General features: G+C 45.6%; 1 protein-coding gene across 1 annotated transcript in view; it reads right to left on the bottom strand.

The window, feature by feature from the left end:
- Nucleotides 1-14,662, bottom strand: part of RAB8B (RAB8B, member RAS oncogene family) — a 76,122-nt gene extending 61,460 nt beyond the window's left edge. Inside the window, exon 1 of the mRNA XM_056117647.1 lies at nt 14,446-14,662. Within this exon, the coding sequence (XP_055973622.1) occupies nt 14,446-14,569 (124 nt within the window). The 5' untranslated portion in view covers nt 14,570-14,662. The remainder of the gene's footprint in view (nt 1-14,445) is intronic.
- Nucleotides 14,663-26,076: the final 11,414 nt, after the last annotated feature.

Raw genomic sequence — 26,076 nt, 5'->3', positions numbered from 1 at the left:
ATGTTCTCAGGAAGAACCAAACTAAATTTATATCTCTTACTGTGCTCATACAGAATGACATTGCTAGAAATATTAGAAGTAGATTTATTACAACTATTTAAGTAGATTACTAACTGAAGGAAGAACACACCCTTGTTGGGATCCCACCCTTGGGTGGATCTCCTAGTAATCTGAAGTAATCTCTGTAGATGAGATTTTATCCTTGAGTTAATCTCCTGGAGGAGTGGTCTTACCTCTCTTTGTTGATTCGTCAGTATTCAACCCACCTTTATGTCACTGCCTTATGTGGCTGCTATATAAACTAAGACGTAAGCTCGGAAAAGGGGTCAGAAGTGAGAGAGCTCGGGCTCCAGAGATCCAGAGTCAGAGCCAGAAGGAGAGAGCTTCCAAGACTGGGGCCCAGGAGAGAAGGAGGCAGAGAAAGACAGGAGTGAAGAGGATTGGAATAAACTACTATTGATATAGACCGGCCTGGCCCCCGTTTTTTCTTCCGTCTGCCCTTGGCCAACAGCCGTTCCGATCCAGGCCACACACAGTGGCTCAAGAGCACCAAACGCAGGCGGTGAAACAGTGCTGTCCAGTGAGCCCGTGAACATACAACCTTCGGCGTGATAAGATTTTACACGTCTACTGCTTCCTTTTTTGCAGGTGATTCCATCAGTTATTTGGATCACAGTTTTGTAATGAGCTTTTAAGCACATTCCGCTCAATAGCTCAATATTCCCTTCTGTGTTACGAAGAACTGAAAACCCAGGAGGTTTACTGTTGAGGACTTGCCCCAAATCCTCCAACAAATTCCCTGCCCATTGCCACTTTCCTCTAGAAGGAGTACAGTTCTGTTTCTGGTCTTTTTGTGACCACCATGCAAATCAAGAATGCAATAGTTAAGTGAAGGTGAGAAGCTCCCCAATGAGACAAACTCAGAACTTCTGCAAATGGACTTTGGTAAACCAAGTTTAGCTGTTTTGGCCTTTCTGCTATTTGGCTTAGAGCACTTTCCTGCAGACTCAAGGTTACCAAACAAATCAGGAGTCCAGTCCACAGTGCTACTCTTTGAGCCTGCGGAAATCTTTGCCAAAGAGCATTTTACATTAAAACTGAAAAAAGGGAAAGGGTTGGTTACCTTGATATTTAAACTTAATTTGTCAATGGAAAGAGGCCCCGCAATTAAAGTAGGTGGAAGGGAGGGGAGAGGAAAAAAGGGGGTGGAGTAGGGCAGACCTGAAGTGACTTAAGAGCAGTGGGTGGTTGGAGATTCTTTAGCACCTTGTTAGTGGTGGGAGAGGCAGGAACTCTGTAAACCTAAGGCATATTGTAACCATGTTACAATAACTAACACTACTGTAACCATGTTACCTCAATAAAAATTAAACTTTAAAAATAAACAAAGCCATATTATATTACACATTATCACCTATAGCAACAAAAGAGCTGTTCTAGCAAGTTACAAAGTAAGGCCCATATCAAACAAGTATAACAGACCAATGGCCCCCTGTAGGGAGTTGTGCTGAGGTTTTCCATGAGTTTCCTGTCCAGAAACAGAGTTGGGCTGATGATTAAACTCTGCCCCCTACAGCTCCCACTCTGCTGTGTGCATATCTGATTGTGTCCTAACACACTGGGTCAGAGGCAAGGGGACAGACAGCCCAAAACCACAAGTCTACTGGCCTCTGCAGCTGGCTGCAGGCAACACAGTACTTGTCTGCATTTGCTGTTACTGGGCTTGTCCAGGGAGAGGTCAATTTCATCTTTCTGCACAACATACTTTGAAGCACTTACTGCTTCAAAGTTTACATCAGTTTACACAGTTCTTACAGGGTACTGAAAGTGATTACTGCTCCAGGGGAAATGTCAGCGCATAAAGTCCCATGGAAAACTCAACTCCAGGCCTTTCTTTCCAAAGAGGCAGGTTGCTGTGGAGAGAGAAAGCATGGCTCCTGAAGTATAAACCTCAAGTCTTGATTCTGCCTAATTACTTAATACTTCAAGTCAATTACCCTCTCAGAACTTCTCTCAGACTTCACCACCTAGAACATGCAGACAGAACTTCTACTGAGTGGGTTGGAGTGGCAGGACAGCAGGGAGGCACTTGCCTTGCACACAGCCAACCTGGGTTCAATCCCAGGCATCCTACATGGTCCCCTGCAACCTACCAAGAGTGATCCCTGAGCACACAGCCAAGAATAAGCCCTGAGTACCACCTGGTATGGCCCAAAAGCAAACCAAGGGGGCGGGGGGGGGGGGGGGGGGTAGAGAAAGAACCTCTATTGAGGGTGGAGAGATTGTGCAGGGGTAAGAGGTTTGACTTGCTTGTGGCAGACCCCAAGGTTCAATCCCGAGTACCACCACGAGTGATCCCCAAGAACAGAGCCAGGAGTAGCCCTTGAGTACTGCTGGGTATGGTCCAAACCCCCCAACCTCAGGACCCTCCCTATTAGTAAGATTATAGAGGAGTTTAAATAAAGTAATATACATGAAAGGACTTGTAATCATACAACTAATGTTAAAGGCCAACTGATAATTGTCTTAAAATCCCCCAACAAAGTTACCTACCCACAATTCCCAAAGTCCAGACAATTGAACAAATTTAAAAGTCCTTTACAATCTGCCCTCTGATTCCCTTCACTGCTTGTTACATTCTACTCTTCAAAAGGCTCCGCCCACACAGGATGTCCTCAAATTCTTCCAGAGCATAGGACTATGGCTTACAGCTTACATCTGCAGTAGAACCCCCTATGCCTCTACCATTCCACCAAGAAGTCCTACTTTGGGATTTTTTTTTAAACTAGTGAGTTCCAAATAACATCAAAGACTTAGCTGAAGCTCCTTCAAAATACTGAGAAAACAAGAATCTTCCCCAATAGCTTCTATGAAGCTAATGTCACTGACACCTAGAACAGACACACTATGGAAAGAGAGAAAGAGAGAAAGAGAGAAAGAAAATTAAATACCAATATCCCTAAAGAACATCAATGCAAAGATCTTCAACAAAATCGAGCAAACCAAATTCAGCTATACACCAAGAGGATTATACACCATGATCAAGTGTGGTTTATCCCAGGGAAGCAAGGATTATTCAATAGAGGCAAATCAATTAATTAATGGAATACACCATATCAACAAAAAGAAACAAAAATCATATGGTCATACCAACTGATGCAGAGATTTTTGAAAAGATCCAATATCTATTCTTGATTTAAAAAAAAAAAAAAAGAAAGAAAGAAAGAAAACCTTCAAAAAGGCCAGAGCAATAGTACGTGCAGTTGACCTGGGTTCCATTTCCAACACCACATGCGGACCCCCAAACCCTCCACAGAAATGAGCCCTGAGCAGAGCCAAGGGGAATATCCCTGAGCACTGACGAGTGTGCCCCATGCCCCCGACCCAAACACACACATATTCACACCAAAACCTCCCTCAAAAAAATAGGAATGGAAGGAATATACTTCAAGATAGCAATGGCTCTCTACAATAAAGCCACAGCCAATATCATACTCAATTGTAAAAAACTGAATTCTGGGGCTGGAGTGATAGCACAGCGGGTAGGGCATTTGCCTTGTACACGGCTGACCCGGGTTCAATTCCCAGCATCCCATACGATCCCCTGAGCACTGCCAGCCGTAATTCCTGAGTGCAGAGCCAGGAGTAACCCCTGTGCATTGCCAGGTGACCCAAAAAAGAAAAAAAAAACTGAATTCCCCTTAGATCATGCACAAGACAAAGATGTCCACTGTCATCCATCTTATTCAAGATAGTTTGGAAGTCCTTGCCACAATAATCAAACAAGAAAAAGTTACAAAGGGATACAAACTGGAAATGAAGAAGTCAAATAATCGTGATTTGCAGGCAACATGATACTACTGTATTAAAAACTCTAAAGACCACCAAAAAAAATTTTTAGAAATAATAATAAACTTTTAGAATACAGTATGGCAACAGGTCACAAGGACATACAAATGTCCAATAGGCATATGAAAAAGTGCTCATCATCACTCATGATTAGGGAAATGCAAATCAACACAACACTGAGATACCATCTCACACCAGTATGGCACATATCAAAAAGTCTGGAAATAGCCAGTGTGTGGGGGTTTATGGTATACAAGTTGAAGCAAGGAAAAATATTTCAACAAACAGCACAGCAAAAACAGAATAGCCATGAGTTTAAAAAAAAAAAGTAATTAGAACCATGCTTCACACCTTTCACAAAAGTAAATTCAAAGTGGATTAAAGAACAGAGGGAGGAAGGAAGGGAGGGAAGGAGAGAGGGAGAGAGGGAGGGAGAGAGGGAGGGAGGGAGGGAGGGAATGTATGTACTGAAAACGCTGGAACTGGGCTACTTAGAAATTGAGTACACACTTCACATGTATCAGGCCCTGGCTTTGATACCTGGTACCCCCAAAAGAATTCTTTTCAATGCTGTATACCGGGTGAGTACACTCAGCAAAAGCAAAAATGACCAGTGCCTACAACATTACTAGCAAATAACTGCAGTTCCAGCACCAGACTTCACATGCAACCCTTCCTAATCCAATCTCTGTTCTACTGACTCAAAAAAGAAAGGTACATACATGAGAAGCTAAAAAAGCTGGCCTAAAGAAAATAGCTAGGGCTGGAGTGATAGCACAGCGGGTAGGGTGTTTGCCTTGCACCCGGGCTTAATTCCCAGCATCCCATATGGTCCCCTGAGCACCTCCAAGAGTAATTCCTGAGTGCAGAGCCAGGAGTAACCCCTGTGTATCGCCGGGTGTAGCCCAAAAAGAAAAAAAATGGCTAATGACCCAGGATAGGCAGCCTTCTCACCTTTCAGGGATTCTTAACCTTTTCCACTCATGACCCCTTTTCACCTGAGACACGGGCAAGCGCTCCCATAACTGCTACAGATGGTAAATTTTGAATCAAGTTTTGTTTGTGGCAGGTTCAGAAATCTTTACTATTAGCTAAAATCTTGGCTTTTAGTGAACCATCTGTTTTAAGAAGCTAGGTTCTACTCCAATACCTGACCTTTGTCCGCATTCAATCCCTGACTATGCCCAAACATGCTACACCAGTAGTGCCATTTCAGAGTAAGTGCCTTGAAGGCAGATGCGGTGTAAAAGTTCCTTTCCCTTGATGTCAGAAATCAAATGCACAAGGCCTGGCTCTGGTCATATGAAGTCCATGCCACTCTTCTGGAAACTCATCTGTCAGGAAATTTGCATGGATATACCTTAGCAGCAAATGACTTTCTTCTGTAGTATGAGATTATTTTTTTCACCTCACATTGTATTTTATGTGAAGAAAATGAGATAATGTGAGAGTACTTTGTAAACTTCTCGAAGGAATATTTTTACCTCTTTTGTGTAGTTATTTTTTCAGTTACACTGCATTGTATTTTTCATCCCAGGTGTTTTTTAAGGACTGAACTGGAAAACAGTACTACTGAAAAGATGGGGACAGGCTTCACTTGAATGAAGTAATTCTACTACTTCTTCCTTCTTCATGTCATCAATATTAGTATCCAACTATAGAAAGAACCAAAAAACCCTTACCCACAATCATCAACTGAAGAACGAACAAGAAAAACCCCTTTTGTTCTTACAACAACTTGATTACAGACTTCCAGAAGCAATGAAGAAGACCCTAAAAACCTGCACTGACCTTTCAGAGTGGAAAAATGGGCCTACTCTAATATCCTTGATGGGCATTGGGCCCTCATTAGCTGAAAACATGCTCCAATTTATTTTCTGGAATCTTACATATTTTACAAGAAGAAATTATTTGAACCAAAAATGTGACAAATCACATCATAAAACCACATAAATTTAAAATGCAATAGGGTCTTACCAAAGTTGAAGGCAGAGAGACCACCTCTAATATTATATATGCATGTTTTTAAGTGTAATTATAAAAAAAAGTGCAAGAAATTATTTGGCTTATCCCATGAATTTTTATCCTTCTATAAGACTGGAATTTTTTTTTAAACAGAAACAAAATACTTACTCACTTAAATGATTTTGTTTATTGTTGACACCCTTATCTATCCAACACTTGTGTTCACTGTTGGATCTGGCTAACACAGCACTAGAATTTGTTTGTTATTTAGTTCTAAACTGAATAAGAGAGCAATGCAGTCAAAGATCAGTATTCATTCTCAAATTGTTTTACACAGAAAGTTCCTAATAGTTTACTCTAACTTTGAACAAAAGCAAAAGAAACTCAACAGGTAACCAAAGAAACTGGGGATGAATTTTTTTTCATTCTTTTCCTAATTCAGTTCTCTCCCCTATACTGGTGAGGTTATGATGGAGTGCAAAGTGAAAGGGGGTTTGAAAAATCAAAAAAATGAAGCTAGTTGTCAATGAAGAACTGTCTCCCATTCCAGCTCAAGATTTTATTCAGAGATCTTTAAATATATATATATATATATATATATATATCTTAATCCTTGGCTAAAATAAAATCAAAACAAGCAATAAACAAATTACAGAAGAGATACCTGTATCTCAAAATAAAATGTGAATATTCTATAAACTAGATTCGGGCATTTATATCTATGAGATTATAATATTTTATAATACTTATTCTGCATTAGCAGTGATTACATAGGGCCATAAGAAACAAATTCCTCAATTCAACCTTTAAAAATATTACCTGTATTTCATGTCCTAACTCCATTATTTTAGAAACTGTCCTTCTAATTTACACATTAGGAAGATATCTCTGAGTTATTAAAGTAATTACTGCCAAGTACTTTGCCAAAATATGCAAAAATATATAGTAACATGAGGAAATCTTGCCAGTTCTAGCTCCACCGGCACAAAGCTAGGTGCACTACAGACTGCTTAACTGCCGAGCGACTGGTTTTATCATGAGATGGGACTCTCTACCTAATTCAGCTTTTGCAGGGAGTTTTGAAACCCTGTGATGCAGTCACGGACCTGGAAGCAGCACTGTCATTCGGTCTGAGTGAAAGCAAACCTGAATCATGAGGATGTGGAAAGCCTTAGCAAATTTTCTCTTGGGAGCCAAGAATGAAAATTCTGGGCCATGGAAGATGAAAGCTCCTTGGAAAATGTCCAAAGTTCAGCAACAGGTAAATACCAAAGAGCCTAATTAAACTGATGCTGAATGCTACAGGTAGGACAGCAAGGAAATAAAGGGATCACAATCAATAGGGCTGCTGCAGAGAAAAGCTTCCAAATGTTCCAAACTTTCTGTGGCTTCCCAAAACCTGAGTACCTAAGCAACTCATACCAAATGCACTGATTTCTTAAGGCTTAGTTCCAATCAAAGTAAGAAAAATCTCAAACACAAAACTGAATACAGGAAAAGGACACCTCTCCAGACAGAGTATCCATTCAGTAAATAGTCACCAACCGCATTTGGGGGGTTGTAGTAAGTCCCGCTCCCAGTATTGCTCAGAGCCTACTACCAGCTCTGTGCTCAGGGCTTTACTCCTGGAGGTACTGGGGGAACTATATGGGAATCAAACCCAGATCAGCCACATGCAAAGCAAACTCCCCACCCATGGTACTCTCTCACCAGCCCCCAACTGCATTTTTTAAATACTGCGACTAAGTCTCCACCAGCCAGAAAATAGAGCCACCTAGTCACTTGAGAAATCACACAGCAAGTGTAGGATGGTGCTACTACCCACAGGATCCTTCCATGAATGGCCCCAGGAATCCATCCCAGCCCTTGGTCTTGCTGAGTTCAGACAGACCTCAAACTCGGCACAGCACATCAGTTCTACACTCACACTAATACTTCCTCCCATCTCGACAGCAGCCCAAAGAGCAAAACGATTTTTTCAAATAAAACCATTTCATGAGTGTTTCAAGACTACAGTAAAGTCTTCATGCAGGCCATAAAATGGTGACTTTTCCCCCTCTGATAAGGGCAGATAACAACTGCTGTCAGCAAACACTACTTTCAGTCTAGATGCGCTGTTCTAGTCAAACAGACAGGTGGCCCTCTGCTCTCGGTATTCGCAGCCATCTTTTTGAAACGCAGAATTTAGTAAGGGAAATAAACAAACCAAAACAGAACTTGGTTTTATTTACTCCAAATGCCTTGGCCAGTACCAATCCTCTCCTCTAAATCATTGAAAACTAAACCAAGCCGCTTGAATCCATGCTCTGCAGAACATAGACACACACACAGCTCCATCTGCTAATTAAAACTGGGCAGGAAACTGTTAACAGGCATCTGTTGCATTGTTTGAGACTAATGGGCAGAGACAAAGCTGAAATGGCTCTTCTAAAGCAAACCCAGTGATTTCACTCAATTTCTATTTGGCATTTATGTTCGTGGGGGGCTGGGAGCATGGTGTTAACTGGTGTGTTATGAGGTCTATGAAATATCTATCCGTATTTTAAAGATCCCTTTAAAACTGACTACAGAAAGATACACAGTGTTATGTAGTGGGGTATCCATTCTTGTGTTAAGAATTCAATTAAGCACTTTCAATCTCATTTTAGATGCCACCTAATTATAATGCTATGAAAGATAATAACCAAAATTCATGCAGGCAGGGCTTTAGAGAGCTCATATAGTGTATTCACACTTCATCCATACAGCAAGTCACTGATCCAGTTGAGTAATCATGTAATACCGACCTTGAAGATTTAAAAGATTAATACGACATGACTTCAGTCTAGGGAACTCCGAGACCCTGAGAAGCTGTGGTGGTATTAGTGCAGTTAAACAAAGGCCCCAGAAGGGTAACTGATGTAACACAGGCCAGGAAACTAGGGGCATCGAAGCCAGGACATGAACCCAAAGCTAACTCTGGGCCCTTTTTCCTAATTCGCCAAACTATCTCAATATCAAAGGTAAACAAATCACTGCTACGAACATTTGAGACCCTCTCTATGATGTTCCACAATACCACTCAGCAGCTAAAACCTACTTCCCCATGCCCACTCCAATCCTCATCCTCACTCGAAGCCCATTACCAAAAACTCTTTCCTATAATCCGTTACTAAGAGTGACTCTAGCAAGGGCAGAGTGCCACTACAGCAGGTAGAGTGCTTGCCTTGCACAAAGCAGACCTGGATTCAATCCCTGGCATCCCATATGGTCTCTTGATTCCTGAGCAGAGGCAGGAGTTACCACTGAGTATCACAGGGTGTATCCCCGCCCCCAAAAAAGGGACTCTCTCAGACCAAGAGCTAGACTGCTTGGGGTGTGGCTGGGCAGACCCCAGCTCCAGTCAGCCTCTGGCCCTGCAGCAGCTCCTTGCACTCCCACTCCTGGTTCCATAGTTCATTTCAGAGCAGTAATTAAATCCATCTTCCTCAAACTTTTCATTGTGGAGCCAAACAATTTGGCACAAGAAAATCTCCTCCCTGATGTGCTGAGAGGCAGAACAGCTGTTAGAGCCCCTTATTGCACTGTTCTGTAGCACTGTTCTCCTGTTGTTCATCGATTTGCTCGAGCGGGCACCAGTAACGTCTCCACTGTGAGACTCGTTGTTACTGTTTTTGGCATACTGAATATGTCACGGTAGCTTCCCAGGCTTTGCCGTGCAGGCGGGATACTCTTGGTAGCTTGCCAGGCTCTCCGAGAGGGACGGAGAAATCGAACCCGGGTTGGCCACGTGCAAGCCCTACTGCTGTGCTATGGCTCCAGCCCCAAGCCCCTTATTAAAGAGATTATTAAACACTGACTCTCAAGACAGATCAAGGTCTGAATCCAAGACCCAGTTTCCCCACAGTCATCCTTACTGAACTGAATGTTTTTTTTTTTCATTCACTAGGATGCTTATTGAGGAGTTGAGTTTTAATCCTCTATCATGAATAGTCTATTCAACTTTCTCTGATAGTGTTATCAAAGTGCTTTTAGTAAAAGATAATACTAATAGCTCTGAAAAAGCACAATGATATTAAAATAAGGCTCTGTACAAAATGTTCAATGTGAACTTGCATGTCCCTTGCATATTTCTAAGAGGTCAAAACTGAAAAAAAAAAACAAAAAAAAAAAAAACTAGGAAAATTGAAATCAGCTTGTCCAACGTATCTGGATTTTGCTTAGCTAAATGTTGATAACATCTTGGATAAAAATGTAAATATGACAAAGTTTGTTTTTCAGTCAAAAGTCTTGGTAGAAGCTTTGTCTTGCTACCAACCAAAAACTGTTGTATTTTACACTGGGGTCAGCAAACTTTTCCTATAAGGGTAAGTTAATGAATATTTTAAAATTCTGTGTGATACATAAGCTTCCTTTTGCAATTTTTTTCACTTTGTTTTTTCCTTACTTTAAAAATGTAAAAACCATTCCTGGCTTGTGTAATACACAAAAACAGACTGCAGCCCACAGCTGACCTGTGAGCCAGTTTTGCCAACTCCAAATTTTAAAGAAAGCGGAACCCACGGAAAATGCCCAAAGTTACAGAATAAGCTAAAAAAAAAAAAAAAAAAAACTCCGCTGGGTTGTGCTTTCCAGCCTATTTCTGCCTTGAACATGTACCACTATTTGACTTTTTTCCCAGTCTAGAGAAGCCCAGGTTTTCTCTAGGACACACAGTCCTACTCAATTTTTCTTCCCTTCTGTCTAAGTAAATTTTCGTTGAATAAAACCCATCTTGCTTCACACACACACACACACACACACACACACACACACACACACACACACAGTTCTGCTGAGATTAGGCTGCAACAATTACTCCATGCCACCATTAATACGATTAGTTATTCTGCACAAAGAATGCTAATGACAGGATGCACTTTGACCTCCTAACCTGAAACTACCAACAAAAAAGGGCAAAGGACTGCTATAATATGCTGAGTTACCGAGTCCAAACTCCTATAGGACCCTGAATCACTGTGTTAGCTTTATTATTTTCCTGAATGGACCGTGGCCATCAAAGTGGGAACATCCTCACTTTACTTACATGGTAGCACCGGTACAAAATCTAACTCCTACTAGAAAAAAGGTCCTGACTTGAATTCATGGAGATGATCATACTGATCACTGGGAAATGTGAGTGGATTTGGCGTTTCAATGTCAGCAGCTCTGCTACAACCATCTCTGGGATCTTTGTTAGAGTTAATCTTAACCTTCATTTTCTCACTTAGATGTAGGGCAGAGGCATTAAGCAGAAGATTTCTAAGACTCTTTCCACTGTCAAACTATGACCATAATAATGAAACCACTCAGGAAATACCCTAACAGGAAGAAGGGGGGCAGGGTGGGGAGAGACAGCAAGGGGAAAAAGCTCAGATTGTCCTGTAGGACAAGGCTGAATTTTCTTTTGTTCTACCAGCACCTTGCTCAGTACAGATCATTCCAAGACACTAAAATGTCCTCATTCCAGTACTGTCATTCAGCCCACAGGAAATACAACAGTCAACTGTATCACCATTTTCTAGTTGTCTTAATGACATATCTTATATACATTTCATTAAACATTAATTATGACCATGCAAATATCTTGGGAGAGCAAATCAAGTAAGTTTTTTAGCTCCCCAGCATGTGAACCAAGGTTAATTGATCCTAGACAACCAGGCCTACCATTTCAAATTCCTACTCAATAGGGCTTTCAACTTCAATAAACTAAAATTCAAAACAGAAAGGAAATGAAGGGAGACGAAATATTAGTGAAGATAACAGAACCTCAAACAACTGAGTAGAAAGTATCTGAGTAGAAAGTATCTGAGAGACAACTGTAGCTACAATTGAATTGAGTGATTGACTCCTTCCTTTCAGGATGGCAGAACCCTTATCAAAATGCTCTCTCAAGATGAGGAATGCCCTTTTTGAAAACTATTTAAACTTTGACAAAGCAAAAGTAAGCCCCGAAATGTATCTTCGTGGGAAGAAATTTGGCGCACATCTACCCCACATACAACCCAGGCGGGCATCTACCCCCCCCCCCCCCACACACACACACCGGGAGTTAAGAAATAGAGCTCTCCTGTGACAAAACCTTATCGAGTTTCAACAGCAATGCTGTGAGCGACCTTGTCAAAACTCAGTCAGCAAAGTCCAGGCACAGACACACCTAGGTAGAGAGCAATTATGGACTCAGACCCCCAACTCTGACCCCAACATCATCATTCTGGCCACCTGAGGAAGGCATGAGGGACTGGGGACAGCAGACATAGCTGCTAGAGATGGGGACATAGGGAGCTCAGTGAAAAATCAGGAAGAGTATGTGCATTTCTCACTAGGATATCAACATCCACTATACGTATCTCACTCAACTTCAGCTGCAAAGCATTTAGGTTACAGGTACATAGAATCTGCTGTCAAAACTGCCTGTGCTACCACTTCCTGTTGGAGCCCTGGGGCTCGGGGAGAAGCATGGGATTTCCCCTCCTCCAAGTCAACCCAGCTCACAGCCTGCAGCCTCTTCTTACCACATCCACCCCAAAGAAAATGTACAGACCAAGACCACACAGAAGAGTCACCTCATATAGTGTCTACTTCTACATGCTAAGTGGTTTCAAGTTTTCAAACCTTCATAGCTCAAACCCTCCACAACACCAAACTTCACTCATATAAAGTAAAATAAAACTGACAAGAGAAGTCTAACCCTACAGAAAGAAAAGCCACTTCCAAAAGTCAAGATGCTGCCTGGAAATCGAGATCCAATGCCCTAGATTACATGAGATGTGTGACCCAAGAGAGACAGAACGAGAAGAGAGGGAGAGGGAGGGAGAGAGGGAGGGGGAGAGAGAGAGGGAGGGAGGGAGGGAGAGAGAGAGAGAGAGAGAGAGAGAGAGAGAGAGAGAGAGAGAGAAACCAGTACAATTGCTACAAACAAGCAGAAGTTATCCAGAGCCTTTCACAGGAACAGTATCAGAGAGACTCAAGATTTGTTTAGTTAAAACACGGGCATGCCAGGTCAGAGCAATAGCACAGCAGGCAGGTGCTTGCATACAGCCAGGCCAAATTCAATACCTCATACCACATAAGGTCCTGACCCAAGTCCTGCCAGCAGCAGACCCTGAGCACGGAGTCAGGAGTAAGCCACGAGCACACCGGGTGTGGCTCAAAAACCCAAAAGAAAAGAATGAAGAAGCCATCCTTTGCCACGTGTGCTCACACCCAGGAAGGCGTGGCTGGGGTTTTGAAGTTAGGACCAACATCAGAAAGTGAAGCCCCGAAATTGCTCTAAGGGCTCCCACCAAATCTCTGAGGCCTCTACTTAAGATCTGACATTTACAATCTGCTTCCTCAGGAAGTAAAAAGCCCCATTCAAGATCCACTGTCAAGAACCTGCAAGAACCTAAATGTCCCTAAGTCCAGAGCATGGGGTGCCTGGGGCTATTCTGAGCACAGAATCCATTTGAAGGCCAGAACAATAACAACAGAAAACCCCAAGGGCTCAAGGTGCGATGCACCTGCTGCCCAAGTAGACTGTCCTTCCAGCAAACAGCTCAATATACTTAATGACACAACCACTATCCCCTCAAACTTCTCGGGCCAGAACTCCACGGTGAGATAGATAGGCTGCCACAACTCTGAAAGATACCAAGATGAGGAGCCATCAGGAGTCACACGCATCACCTAGGCAACCAAGGTAAGATTCTTAAGGTGGCTTAATTAGCTGCAGCTACTTGGGCGGGTAAGCGATGCTCAACTCAACTCGCAGAGGCAGCTTAACGCCAGCTCTGAGACGTGCTCTTGGGTGTGCGGGAAGAGATCCTGTTACCTGGACATAGAAAATCTTTCAGTACAAAAAAAGTAGGACAGCTCCCAGCCCCATCAGGCAGGGGGTTAAAAAAAAACTGACTATGGAAACTAATGGGGGGCCGTGAAGGGGCGCGAGCGGGGAGGAGGGCAGGTGTCCACGGCCTTGAAATGTCACTTGCTAACAATTAAAACCAAAGCAAACCCCACGGGGCGGCGGGACAAAAGCGGGTGCGCGTTCAAGCGCAAGAATCTCCGACGCAAGAATCTCAGTCCCAGTCGGGGCTGAACTTTCCTTCCCCGCGGCCACCCCGTCCCTCGCAGGGACGCGCGGACCGCTCGGCGGCTGCATTCGAGGCCGGGGCGGGGAGGGGGGCGCCCGGCGGCGGCCCCCGGCCCAGCGCCCGCCCGCCGCGACCGTGCCCGGCGGCCCGGGGGACCCGCCCTCGCCCCCGGCTCCGGACTTCACGTTCCCCCTCCTCGCTTCCTTCCTCTTTCCCGTCCTCCCTCCGCCGCACCCCCGGGGGCCCCCGGCCGCCCAGATTTCCTGCGCCCCTCCCCCAGGACACCCCTCCCGCCGCGGCCGCGCCTCCCGGCCCCCTAAGTCCCGCTTCCTCCGCCCCCGGCCCCCCGACTTCCCAGCTCAGCCCGCCTCGCGCGTCGCCGCCGGCCCCCTCCCCCGGGCCGTCCCCCGCTCGCACGCTCCCCGCCGCCCCGCCGTCCCGGGGGTCCCCTCCCGGAAGCCCCCGAGCCCGCTCGCCGGCCCTCGCCCCCCGCCCCCCGCGTCTCGGCGCGCGGCCGCGCGGCCCCTCCCTCCCTCACCGATCGTGGAGATGAAGGTGGTGTTGAAGGCGTCCTCGGAGAAGCGGAACAGGAGGCAGGTCTTGCCGACCCCCGAGTCGCCGATCAGCAGCAGCTTGAAGAGATAGTCGTACGTCTTCGCCATCTTCCCTCGCTCCGGCCCTCTGACCGGGGCGCGAGAGGAGCGGCGGGAGAGGCGGGGAGGGGGCCGCGGGCGAGGGGGCGTGCCCGCCGGGGCGCCGCCGCTCGCCCCGCCCCTCGCCCCGCCCCCTCCCGGCGTCCGCCCGCGCGCCCCGCCCCGCGCGCCCAATCCGCGGCCGCTACGTCATCACGGCCCGCGCCCCGGAGCTTCACGGGACTTGTAGTCGCACTTCGCCCAGCCTCGGGCGTGTCCGGCGCGGGCTGTCAGGGCTACCCCGGCGCGGATCGGAGACGGGCTTCGGGCGGGGCGGCCGGAGGACCTGGGCATCCCCACCCCACCACCACCACCAGCGCCACAGCCGGCTGGGGAGGCCCGGGGTTTGAACCTTTGTGTCCGGGCGTCTCTCCAATCCGGGACGGAGGCATCCGAGACTGGCGGATCTCTTCCTCCAGGACCCAGAGCGCAGAGGCTGTCTTCCCCTGCTAGCGCTGCGGTGGCGCATTATCTGGGTTCTCCCCGGTGCCTCCCCGACGGCGCCTCTAACGCCTCTCCCGCAGCGCCTGGGCTGCAGGACGCGGAAAGAAGGAGTGCGGTGCTGACTTGAACCCCGCCCGCCGTCTCTTTTTCAGAGACAAAAACGTCTCTTTTTCAGAGGCTCCGCTCTGCTGAACGCTGTCCTACCCCGCTCCCACCTTCCCCTGTCCCCCAGGAGGACAGATGGAAAAAGTCTGGGCGTGAAAAATGGTAAGGCTTTCGCTGCAAGTCTGGTGCCCTAAAACACTGCAAGCAATACTGAGAGGCAGGAACCCCACCACCACGGGGGTTTTGGGATTTGAATTTTTGTCTTGGCTCTGCCGTTCACCTGCACACAGTCTGCCTCCGCCTCCGTTTTCTCGTCTGTAAAGTGGGTATAAAACGAGGTATATTCCAAAGGAATAAAAATTGCATGTGATGCTGAATGTGAAAAAACTCTGAGATTCATAAGGCATTGTAGAGATGTTCGTGCTGCTGGTTACCTTCTTCAGCCCTTAGTGGACTCTCAATTGCAGGCAAATGAAGAAGGGAAACTTCTGTTTTCCCTCCATTTAATTCTTTGTTTACGGTAGTTCTTTGGCAATCTTGCTTGTTTATTTGGGGGCCTCACCTGTGGGGCTCAAGGGTTACTCCCTGCAGGTGGTGCCAGGAATTGAAACTAGGCCACCAAGTATGCTCCAGCCGGCTGAACCATCTCCCCTCCTCTCATAGACTCTCTTAGATGACTCTGGAATGGTCTCAACTTAATTTGTTCAGGCCTCGTCTACTCATTTCTGGCTGAAACTCAATGGGATCAAGCTCTCAGAAAGTTCATTGGTCCAGGGAAAGCCACAGGGCACAGTGAGGCTCTCTGGAGAACCTCTGTCCAGATGGAGGACACTGCTTTCATGTCTTCTTCCTTCTCAGTCTTCATTTCTCCTAATACCAGCTGATAAAGCTGGCATGAACAAAGGCTCTTTAGTGTTCCCAGTCACCAGGGGTCATGAAATCCCCAAATCTGAGATTCAGTAGCCTACCTCTTACACCTCCTAGAAGGTTATAGGAGGTTATTAAGGGAACCAGGGACTCAAGCTTCAGTGGAATGAAACAAATCTCATCAGGTGAGCAAGACAGTTTTTTTTCTCGAGCAGTGCTGGGGATCAAACACATGGCCTGATACATGTAAGGCAAGTGCTCTACCTCGAAGCTACATTCTCTGGCCCAACTAAGACTTTTCTAAAACATACCTATAGTGTCTTGTGCAGTGCTAGTGATTTTCCAGTCTTGCTCTTGTCATGGCAAAAGATTTGGTTGGCCCTGGTATTGGTCTTCACCATCAAAGTGGATAGATACCAGAAAGGGTTATGAATTTATGTTTATTGATCATAAAGCGTGTGGAGGTTTGCTGCTAGCCTGCTGATGAATAGACATAGTTGGGAACACAGCTCTAAGAAGGCACAAGTCCATTTCTGCCCTATGTGAGAATGACAACTGCCCTCCAGCCCTGCTGGACTTGCTGGCTCCAGCCAGCCCTTAAGCCAGTCTGTGAAGTTTACTTCAACCTGGGTCTGGCAGGTAGAGACAGAGCAGTTCTATACTCGAATCTTCATTCTGAAAAAGAAAAACAACCACTTCAAAAACCAGTGGAATGCCTTTCTTCTAAAAATGTATGCTTATTAAAAAAGCTTTTAGTCCCACTACCAACGCACAGTGGTTGGTGGTCTCTGTGAATGAATAAGAATGTACTGGTTAGGCTGGAGCAATAGCACAGCAGTTAAGGAGCTTGTCTTGCATGCAGCTGACCCAGGGTCCATCCCCTGCACCCCATATGGTCCCTGAAGCCCACTTGGAGTGATCCCTGAGCGCAGTTAGTGTGCCCCAAAACTAAACAAAACAAAAAAGAACACACTGATGTGCACTAGGATATGACTCAGCACCAGAGGACAAGCTGAGGTCCTGAGTTCAATCCTTGGCACCACCCTAAAGAATATATATGGGTATGGTCAAGAATCCAAGTTCAGCAACCAGCTGGAGCACATGCATTGCATAAGGACACCCTGTTCAATGCCTGCACCCCAGGGGCCCCAAGTGTGCTGGGGAGCCTGCCCAACATGAACACAATAAAAGAATGTTAAGATCCAAAGAAAAGGTAGAGGAAGGTGGGGAAGGTGATCCTGTTGGTGGCTGTTCTGTGACTGTTCCTCCCCACACTGTCCCCGTTAGAGCCTCTCACAGTCCCCTGGGTGTGGCAGAGTGGGATGGCAGGCCCTGTTTCATAATTGGGACAGCTGAGTTGTACATGGAGTGTTTGACTGCCCCAAACCACATAGGGTTCCTGGTCCTTCCTCCTGTGCCTGTGTTCCTTGGCTCAGTGGGGGGTTTGAGACAGATGACCATCATAGGGGAATACCAAGCTAACTGTACAGAGGGGCAGCGGCCCGGTGCTCGGGAACCTGGGATTGCTGACTTGAACCGAGTGGGACCGGGGGCAAGGAGTGATGGCTAAAATTCCTGACACTGCACTATTGGTCTGGGCATCCTGGCTTAGCACAGCTGCTGGGATGTCTCTGCCTTCCTCCTTCCCTTGGGGATTTTGAGCCCCTGTTTCCAAGGACAGGAGCACAGTGCCCTGTAGAGGTCCCTGTGACATCTTCTCTTGGTGCCACAGGGCCACCAGGCCATGGTGCACTGTTTAAGTACAGGGCTCAGCAGAACTGGTGGGAAGGGGAGAGGTAGTGACCACAGAAAGCCAGGAAGTCCCCAGTGCAGTGCTGTGAGAGGGACATGCGGGCAAGACAGAGTGGGCGGGATGAGGCCAGAATGCCATGCTGAAGAGTCTAGGTGATATCCTGGGGTCACTACCACGGCAAAAGGGGGAAGCAGCAAAGACAAGAGTCAGGAGAACAGCTGGATGGGCCCCACTAGGTTCAGGGCAGGCCCTGAAAATAGGGTTGAGTGCTGTGGGGGGTAGAATAGACAGTGCCACTGGGCTGGTGGCCTGGGGTGGCCTCCTTAGATGTGGCACATTGAGAGTCAGTCACGGCTCAGGGTCATTGACACAGGCCCGGGGCTGAGTATAAGATTAGGAATTTTAAAGTCCCTAAATTTCCTTTGGGGAATTTTGATAATTGGTAGGAAAGGGAAAAAATAATTTAGTCTTATTTTCACTTCCCTGTTTTCTCTCCAGAATTGTGTCTATATAGAAAATAGAGACTTTAAAATTACTAAGTCTGGGGCTGGAGCGATAGCACAGTGGGTAGAGCATTAGCCTTGCACGTGGCCGACCCGGGTTCAATTCCCAGCATCCCATATGGTTCCCTGAGCACCACCAGGACTAATACCTGAGTGCATGAACCAGGAGTAACCCCTATGCATTGCTGGGTATGACCCGAAAAGCAAAAAATAAATAAAATTACTAAGTCTGTACACCCGTGCTAAACGATTCAGTTTGATATATTGACACTACTTCAAGAAGAATCTAGTTTTCTTTCTTTTTTATCTTTTATTTGGGTGCAGGGAGGTTTGGGCCCCAGCAGTGCTGAGGGCTGACTCCTGGCTTTGTGCTCAGGGATCTCTCCTAGCCAGGCTCGGCAGACCACATAGGGTACCAAGACTCAAACCTGTATCATCTGGCCCCTCTTCTTTTTCTTTTCCTCACTATTTCTCTTTTATTTTGTCCCCTTTTATTTTGTCCTTCTCTTTCCATCTTGCCTCAAACCCTGCCTCAGATGTGCAAGGCAAGTGCTCAACCATCCAGCTATTACTTTTTCCCTCCCATCATGTGTTGTACAACAGTGTATTGCTTAGAGATCCCACTCAGCTTGTTCAGCTTTGTTTATAATTCCCCCTTCCTTTCCCTCTGTTGTGGGAAGACCAGGGATTATCTGCGTACTTGGCTGTACTGCTTGAATACATGCCTGCCGTGCTCGCAGGGGCTGCCTGATCAAACTGGGCTTGCCTAGTCTTCCCTGGGTGGCACGGTGACCTGGTGCAATGGGCCAGTGCAGGGCTCCGCAGAGCAGGTAGGAAGGGGAGAGGTGGTGGCCACAGACATCCAGACATCTCTGCTGCTCGGACACGTGCTGGTCATAGTGCTTATCCACAGGCCTGAGGGGCCCACTTCTGGCGATGGTGGCATACTTTACTTGCGCTAACACACCTGCTGCAGTGAAGCCGGAAATCACTTGTGGTGTCAGGGATCATGGACAGCAAAGCTGTCTCAAACAGCAGAGGTGCCTGGCCTGTGCTCAGCACATGCAAGGCAGGCACTTGAGCCCCACAGGGAAGATCTGATTTGGCTGGTAGCAGCTGTGAATGAATCAAGGCACTCAATAGGTAGACAGGTAGAGGCAGGGGTATCCCAGGCAAAAAAATTGCTGCCTGCCACATCCTCCAAGTGGCCTTAGTGAACTGTTTTCTGAAAACCGATGTCTCTGTTCAACTGCATCAATACACAAACCCCCAAACTTGCCCTGGAAAAGCAGTGTCACCGCAACAACCAAGGCAGATGAGCATTTGGTTTGATTTCGTAAACGTTGACCATGACCTTCTATCAGGCATATGGAAGCTTGACTCTCGGCTACCCAGTTGTGTGGAATGAGGGTGTGTCTGTGGTTTTGCGAAGGCAGCACTTTCTTTCTCTTTTGGAGAAGTAGCCCCTGTCGCTCCCATTCCGCCCAGCTGTGATTCTCGGTGCTTGACCCATCCTGGACATGTGACCAGCCTGGGTCTCTCTGAGTTCTTCCCTGTGACCTTACTAATGAGGTGGGTAATAATGCAGAAAGGAGCTCTGTCTGCTTTGGGAGCTTCAGGATGGTTTTTGTCAGACTTTTAACTAATTATCCTGTATTCTTCCCCCCCACCCACCCCCCCCATTTGTTGGCCACACCCAGTGATGCTCAGGGCTTACTCATAGCTCAGCACTCAGGACTTGCTACTGGTTGGGCTGGGGGACCATATGGGGTGCTGGGGATCAAACCCAGATCAGCCTCTTACAAGGCAAGTGGCTTACCTCCTGTACTCTCTCTCTCCAGCACCCTGTCCTGTGTTCTTTTGTTGCTACTTTACTTTCTAAGTTTCCTTTTCCCTCCTGCTGGCTTCCCCACCTGGTGTAGGCTGCAAGCAGGCCTGTCACAATGCACAATTCCAAGGCCATTATTCACCCCTCACAGTACTTTGTCCACCTTAGAGGTCAAAGATCCCCTATAAGAACCTATAATTTTAAAAAAATTTTTTAATAGAATTATAGTGATAAACACAATTATATAGTTGTTCATGATTGGATTTCAGTCATGTAATGTTCTAACACCTGACCCTTCACCAGTGTTCTCTTCACCAATGGTCCCCTTTTCCCTCCCATTCTCTGCACCACCCCCCCCCCCGCCACTATGGCAGGCACTTTTCTTCTCTCTCTTTCTTTCTCTCTCTCTCTCTGTCTCCCTCCTTCTCTCTCTCTTTCTCTCTCTCTCTTCCCCCCTTTGGGTCTTATGGTTTGCAATATAGGTAATGAAAGGTTATCATATATATCCCTTTTCCTCCTTTCAACACTCAGTTCCTGTCCAGACTGATAATTATGAACATCTTCTTGAGGGTACACGTGCTCTCAAGGCAAATCTTCTAATTCATTCAAGAATGTTTTTTAATTAATTCAGATTATCCCTTGATATTTGAGAACAAGAAATGACACTGCTCTCATTTCCCAAATGAAATTATATTTGGCAGGCTGGAAAAAAATAGTATCAGTCACTGTTGAAAGTTTTCTTCCCCATTAAAAGTATCTAGAAGACTCTGGGTGCTTACATGGAAACTGAGGGCAAGGCAACTTCTAGCCAGCGTTCAGAACCCTTCTGTATTAGCATTTGTGCCTAACCACTCTTGGACTCTTGTGCTCCATCATCTGTTGAGTACAGATGTCTGGGTAAACTACAAAGATGACCTTCATGGTGATTTTTGTACTGACTGATGACTCAGTGACTGAATAAGTTCCCTCTGTTTTCTAATTGTTTGCATCTTTCTTTGTATTCTCTCTTAGAATTTGAGGTCTTTAGGATCCAGAGAGATAGTACAGCAGCTGAGGCACTTGACTTGCACACACCTAAGCCAGGTTCAATACCTAGCACCCAATAGGATTTCCTGAGCATCATCAAAAGTGATCCCTGAGCACAGAGCCAGGAGTAAGCCCTGTGCACACCCAGGTGTGAACCCAAAACCAAAATTCAAACCATAAACAAAACCTGAGCGTTTTGAAGAAAGGAATATTGCTCATTTCTTGCTGTGTGCCCAGCTTGTTTAGCAACATGCCATCCACATAGTAGGTGCTTGCTAAAGTGATTGAATGAAAGAAAAAAAATCTCACTAGCCTGAAAGTGGCTTGTGTACTTTAGAAATACCAGAGCCACCTTCTGTTTATCATTTGCTCTAAGAATTGGGTGTTTTGGCTTTGTTTTACCTTTCTGTGTGCACCTTTTTTTAATGTATTTTGTTCTATAAGCACACTATTCATTATTGTGTTTAAGAAATAGTGTGATTATATATTACTTCTCTAGCTTTTCAAGATCACATTGAATGATAAGCCCTCAAAATACCAATTTCTCTAATCACCGTATGTGTCATCCAAAAAAACCATGTTATTTGTTTAGTGATATTCCAGTGGGCTAATTCTATAATTATCTTCATCAGAGACAGACAAACTGTGCTCTTTCCACCCACTGATGTTTCCTGGGCAATCATGGGTGAATAATGGCCACTCACACAAATATTCATTAAGCTCACACTATGAAGCCAGCTCAGCAAGGTCACCTGGAGAATGCAGACTCTGTCATTGGTCCCTGCCCTCAATTCGCTTCCCAGCTAGTTTAGAGGGAGAAACCACAAGTGAAAGGTTCTCTGAGAAATGGAAGGCAGACACCTGCAGTACGGCCTTTAATTGGCTGGATCAACTGCTATGTTAACCTTAGGCTTGGTGTGTTTTTGCTTTGTCTTGTTTGGGGACCAACCTGGTGATGCTCAGGGGTTACTGCTGTCTCTGCACTCAGGAATCACTCTTGGCGGTGCTCAGGCAACCATATGGAATTACTTCTGGCTGTGCTTGGGGGACCAAAATGTATGCTGGGGATTGAACCTGGATCTCCTGTGTGCAGGGCAAGTGCTCTAGCCACTAAACTATCTCTTCTGCCCCTACACTTAGTCTGAAACCCATTCTGATTGGTTGGTTGTCCATTTTGATTAATTGGATGGGCATTCTGATTGGTCATTTGTTCATGCCAAACTGTTCAATAGTTTGTCCAGCACCACTGAATGCAAAGGTTCAGGCTTGGAGCAACAGTACAGTGGGTGCTTGCCTTGCATGCGACTGACCAGGGTTCCATGCCCAGCATCCTACACGGTCCCCTGAGCCAGCTCAGGCAATTCACCGCCAGCAGGCATCCTCGCCACCTTTTCTTCCCCTGACCAGCCAGTGCCACACATAGCATATTATGAAGGAAAACCTCCCTGAGTACCCACTGTCTGGAGACTGAAGATGGGGACCTATATCCCCTGGGCAGGTTAGTGGGACTAGTGAAAATGGCCCACACATAGTGTCCAGGTCGTGAATGGTAGCAGCCCTGCCCTCAATCCTGGTCCCTGCTGGGACCACTGATGCCTCTGCCTCTGGAGTTCAGAGGGCACAGCACCACTAGCAAATCAGCTTGGACACAGGTGGGGCAGAAACGGGCAAGAGTATCAGTAGCCCAATGATGCCTGAAGGCCTTCCTGATATCATCAAATCCCCACTATTCCTCTGGCTGGACTCCAACAACTCAGGACCAAGTTTTCCTTGAAATTAAACTGCCAGAAGTTAGCATGTGGGAGCCTCTCCCACAAACCACCTTTGACTTAGCCATACAAGCTCATTTAATGGCCTTGCTCTAAAGATACATAAATAAATCTTGAAAGAGATCAAAAGCCACAGTTCATCTCAGACCCACGCAAGGCTGAACAGACCAGGGGAGATTGGAGGGTGGCGGGTCAGCCTGGTGCCTGCCCAAGCAGAGCCCCTGACAGTCACTTACCCCACTATCCAAAATCATCACCATGCCCTCGGCCGGACTCCACCATCTTTGGATGGATCTCACTGAGATACTGTCCTCCCGTTGTTCATCAATTTTTTTGAGCAGGCCTAGTAATGTCTCCATTGTGAGACTTTGTTGTTACTATGTTTGGCATATCGAATACGTTATGGTAGTGTAGCTTGTCGTGGCTCTGCCTCGCTTCTTGGCATTTTGGCTAAGATCACTGAGATACCAATCTGCTGAAATTGCAGGTATGTGGGTTTTGTGACTGAAATCTTCAGACTTTCTCAGGGTTGGGATGGGCTACTTCCCTCCACCTCCCTGTACCTCCGAAAGCCCCTACAGTCATGTCCATACCCTGAAACTGCCAGTTAAAAATAACCATTCCAGCTGAATTCCTTTTCTTTTCTTTTTTTTTTTTTTTTTTTTTTTGCTTTTTGGGTCACACCTGGCAATGCACAGGGGTTACTCCTGGCTCGGGGGACCATACAGGATGCTGAGAATTAAACCCAGGTCTGCCGCGTGCAAGGCAAACACCCTAACTGCTGTATTATCACTCCAGCCCCTCAGCTACATATTCTTGGTAAAAATACTTAATGCCCTGAATAAATACAATGACCTCTTAGCACCTGTATTGCAAATCATAATGCACAAGGGGGGAACAGTAGGTGCTGGGGGGGTGGTAGGGTAGGAGGGAAACTTGGGAAATGTACACTGGTGGAGGGATGGGTATTGGAACATTGTATAACTGAAACCCATCATGAATGGCTTTGTAGTGCTCTATCTCATGGTGATTCAATAAATAAATAAATTGATAAATAAAATTTTAAAAATAATTTTGTGGGGCCAGTGCTATAGTACAGCAGGAAGGGTGCATCACATAGCTGAGTGGGGTTAGATCCTGGCACCCCATATAGTTTCCTGAGTTTGCCAGGAGTTAATTCTAAGCTCAGAGCCAGGAATAAGCCCTGAGCACCACCAGGTATAGCAAAAAAAAAAAAAAGCCTACATTTTTTTGGTTCTAATAAATTATGGCTAATAAAAAAATTGTTTCTCAAATAAAAAATTTCTTTCTCTGATAATGATGTTTCTAAGAACAAAATGTTAATGAAATTCATTCATTTCTTTAACCCTTCAGTGCTCTACAGGCTTGTGTCAAATAAGACATGTTCATCTGGGCAGTTTCTTGAAGGCTTGAGTAATTAAAGAAAGCTTTTTTGCTACTGGTTTAAGCAGGTTTGGGGTAGGGTTTTTTTTGTTTTTATGCTTTGTGATGCCAGGGATCAAATCTAGGATTTCAGACAAGCAAAGCACATGCTCTACTGCGAGCCACATCCTAGACCCAAAATTAACTTTAAAATATGCTCTGATCCAATGGTAAAGTCAAGAAGCACTGGTACTCACCATCTGGATTGGAACAGAGATAAGGGCAACTAGAGTAGTAAAAGAAAGAACATGAAATGGCTTAAGTAATACAAATATTCTTTCAGTCACATGTTCAGAGAATCAGATTCAGAACTGGTGAAAGATGAAACTTAACCCAGCTGTTCAAATGACATGCCTGGGGCCTGGTCTTTCTCAGTTTCTTAGCAATGCTTCCTCAAAATAACATATATTTCAACAGGCTGGCCCCATGTGGTTACAAAACGTCTTCCTGAAACCCTTGAGGGCTCCTCACTTCCAATTCTACCCAAGCAGAAGGTTCAGAGAATGCTCTTCTTCAAGAACTTTAATTAATGCTCTGGAGTTGAATTTCATGGGCCCCTCTGAGCCAATCAAAGGTTCTAGAGAATGAGCTGGCATGGGATCAGTTTCACCTCATACCACAGGGTTCTGGTAAAAATAGAGAAGACGAAGGAGCTAAGGTGGCCAAAGCAGCAAAGAGACCCTCACACCTGTTCCCGGTTCCCAGTACATCATGTGTATCAGGGATGCTAACAAGTTGGTCATGTTAGAAGTTTTAAAGAAGCCATGGGGTAAGATTCAGAATTCTAACTTGTCTTTCTCTTACAGGACAGATTCATTCTGAACTGGGATGGAGAGGTAAAAAGGAAATATTGTTTCCTTGAGGAGGACATGGGTGGTCCAGAGATGGAATGAACATGGTAGGCACAAGAACACCTGCCCCCTGGTTGGACATTCACCTAAAGATAAAGTTACACTCTTTGAAGTTTTGAACATCCCAAGTTCACTGTCACATTCTATCAAGTCTGTCCTAGAATTTGTGTAAGAGAAGGAGGATTGGTTCAACCGTTGGGTGGTCTGGGATCTGTTTCGTCAATGACCAGCTCTGTCACTAAGTAATTGATTGACCTTTATGAACAACAACAACAAAAAAAACACCCACAAACCTTTCTGTGCCTCAGTTCATGCATAAGATGAGAGTATTCAGGATTAGAACAACCCTTCCAGCATACAAAAATCTTTTGACTCTTAAATCTAAGCTCCCTCAACATGGTCTGACATGCTCCATAGAAACTGAAGGGGACTTATCAAGCCTTGGGTCTTAGTGGGTTCCACAGGAAGCCAGGCAGGGTGTGGTGTTGGGGAAGGAGCCCAAGGTACCTAGTTCCTTGTTCTAAAGAGCATTTGATTCACCCTATGACTCAGTTATCAGAACTTCTCTCTTTCCAAGGAGTGCAAAGTTTCTCTGGGAGGGCAACAGCAATTAAATGAACTAAGAGAAAGAGAGAAATCTATTTTGCACTTTGAGTCAAGTCCAGTGAGATACCTGCCTTCAACTCCACTTAATATGAATAAACATGTTTTGAAAACCTTAAACATTCTTCTCTCTCCACCAGCTTTAATACAGGAATTATAAACAGATTTAACCAGAACATACTGAATGCTCCTGAACCTGTGCTAAACACCCATCTCTTGAAATTTCTTCTGCTTGTAGCTCAGACAGAACCAAAGGGTTAATGTGAAATCAAGCAGAGCTCTTTG

This window comes from Sorex fumeus, unplaced genomic scaffold (assembly GCF_029834395.1).
Source record: "Sorex fumeus unplaced genomic scaffold, SorFum_2.1 ptg000035l, whole genome shotgun sequence".
In the NCBI taxonomy this organism is placed as follows: Eukaryota; Metazoa; Chordata; class Mammalia; order Eulipotyphla; family Soricidae; genus Sorex; species Sorex fumeus.
The sequence above is the reverse complement of the archived record's forward strand: the minus strand, read 5'-3'. Positions and strand labels throughout refer to the sequence as shown.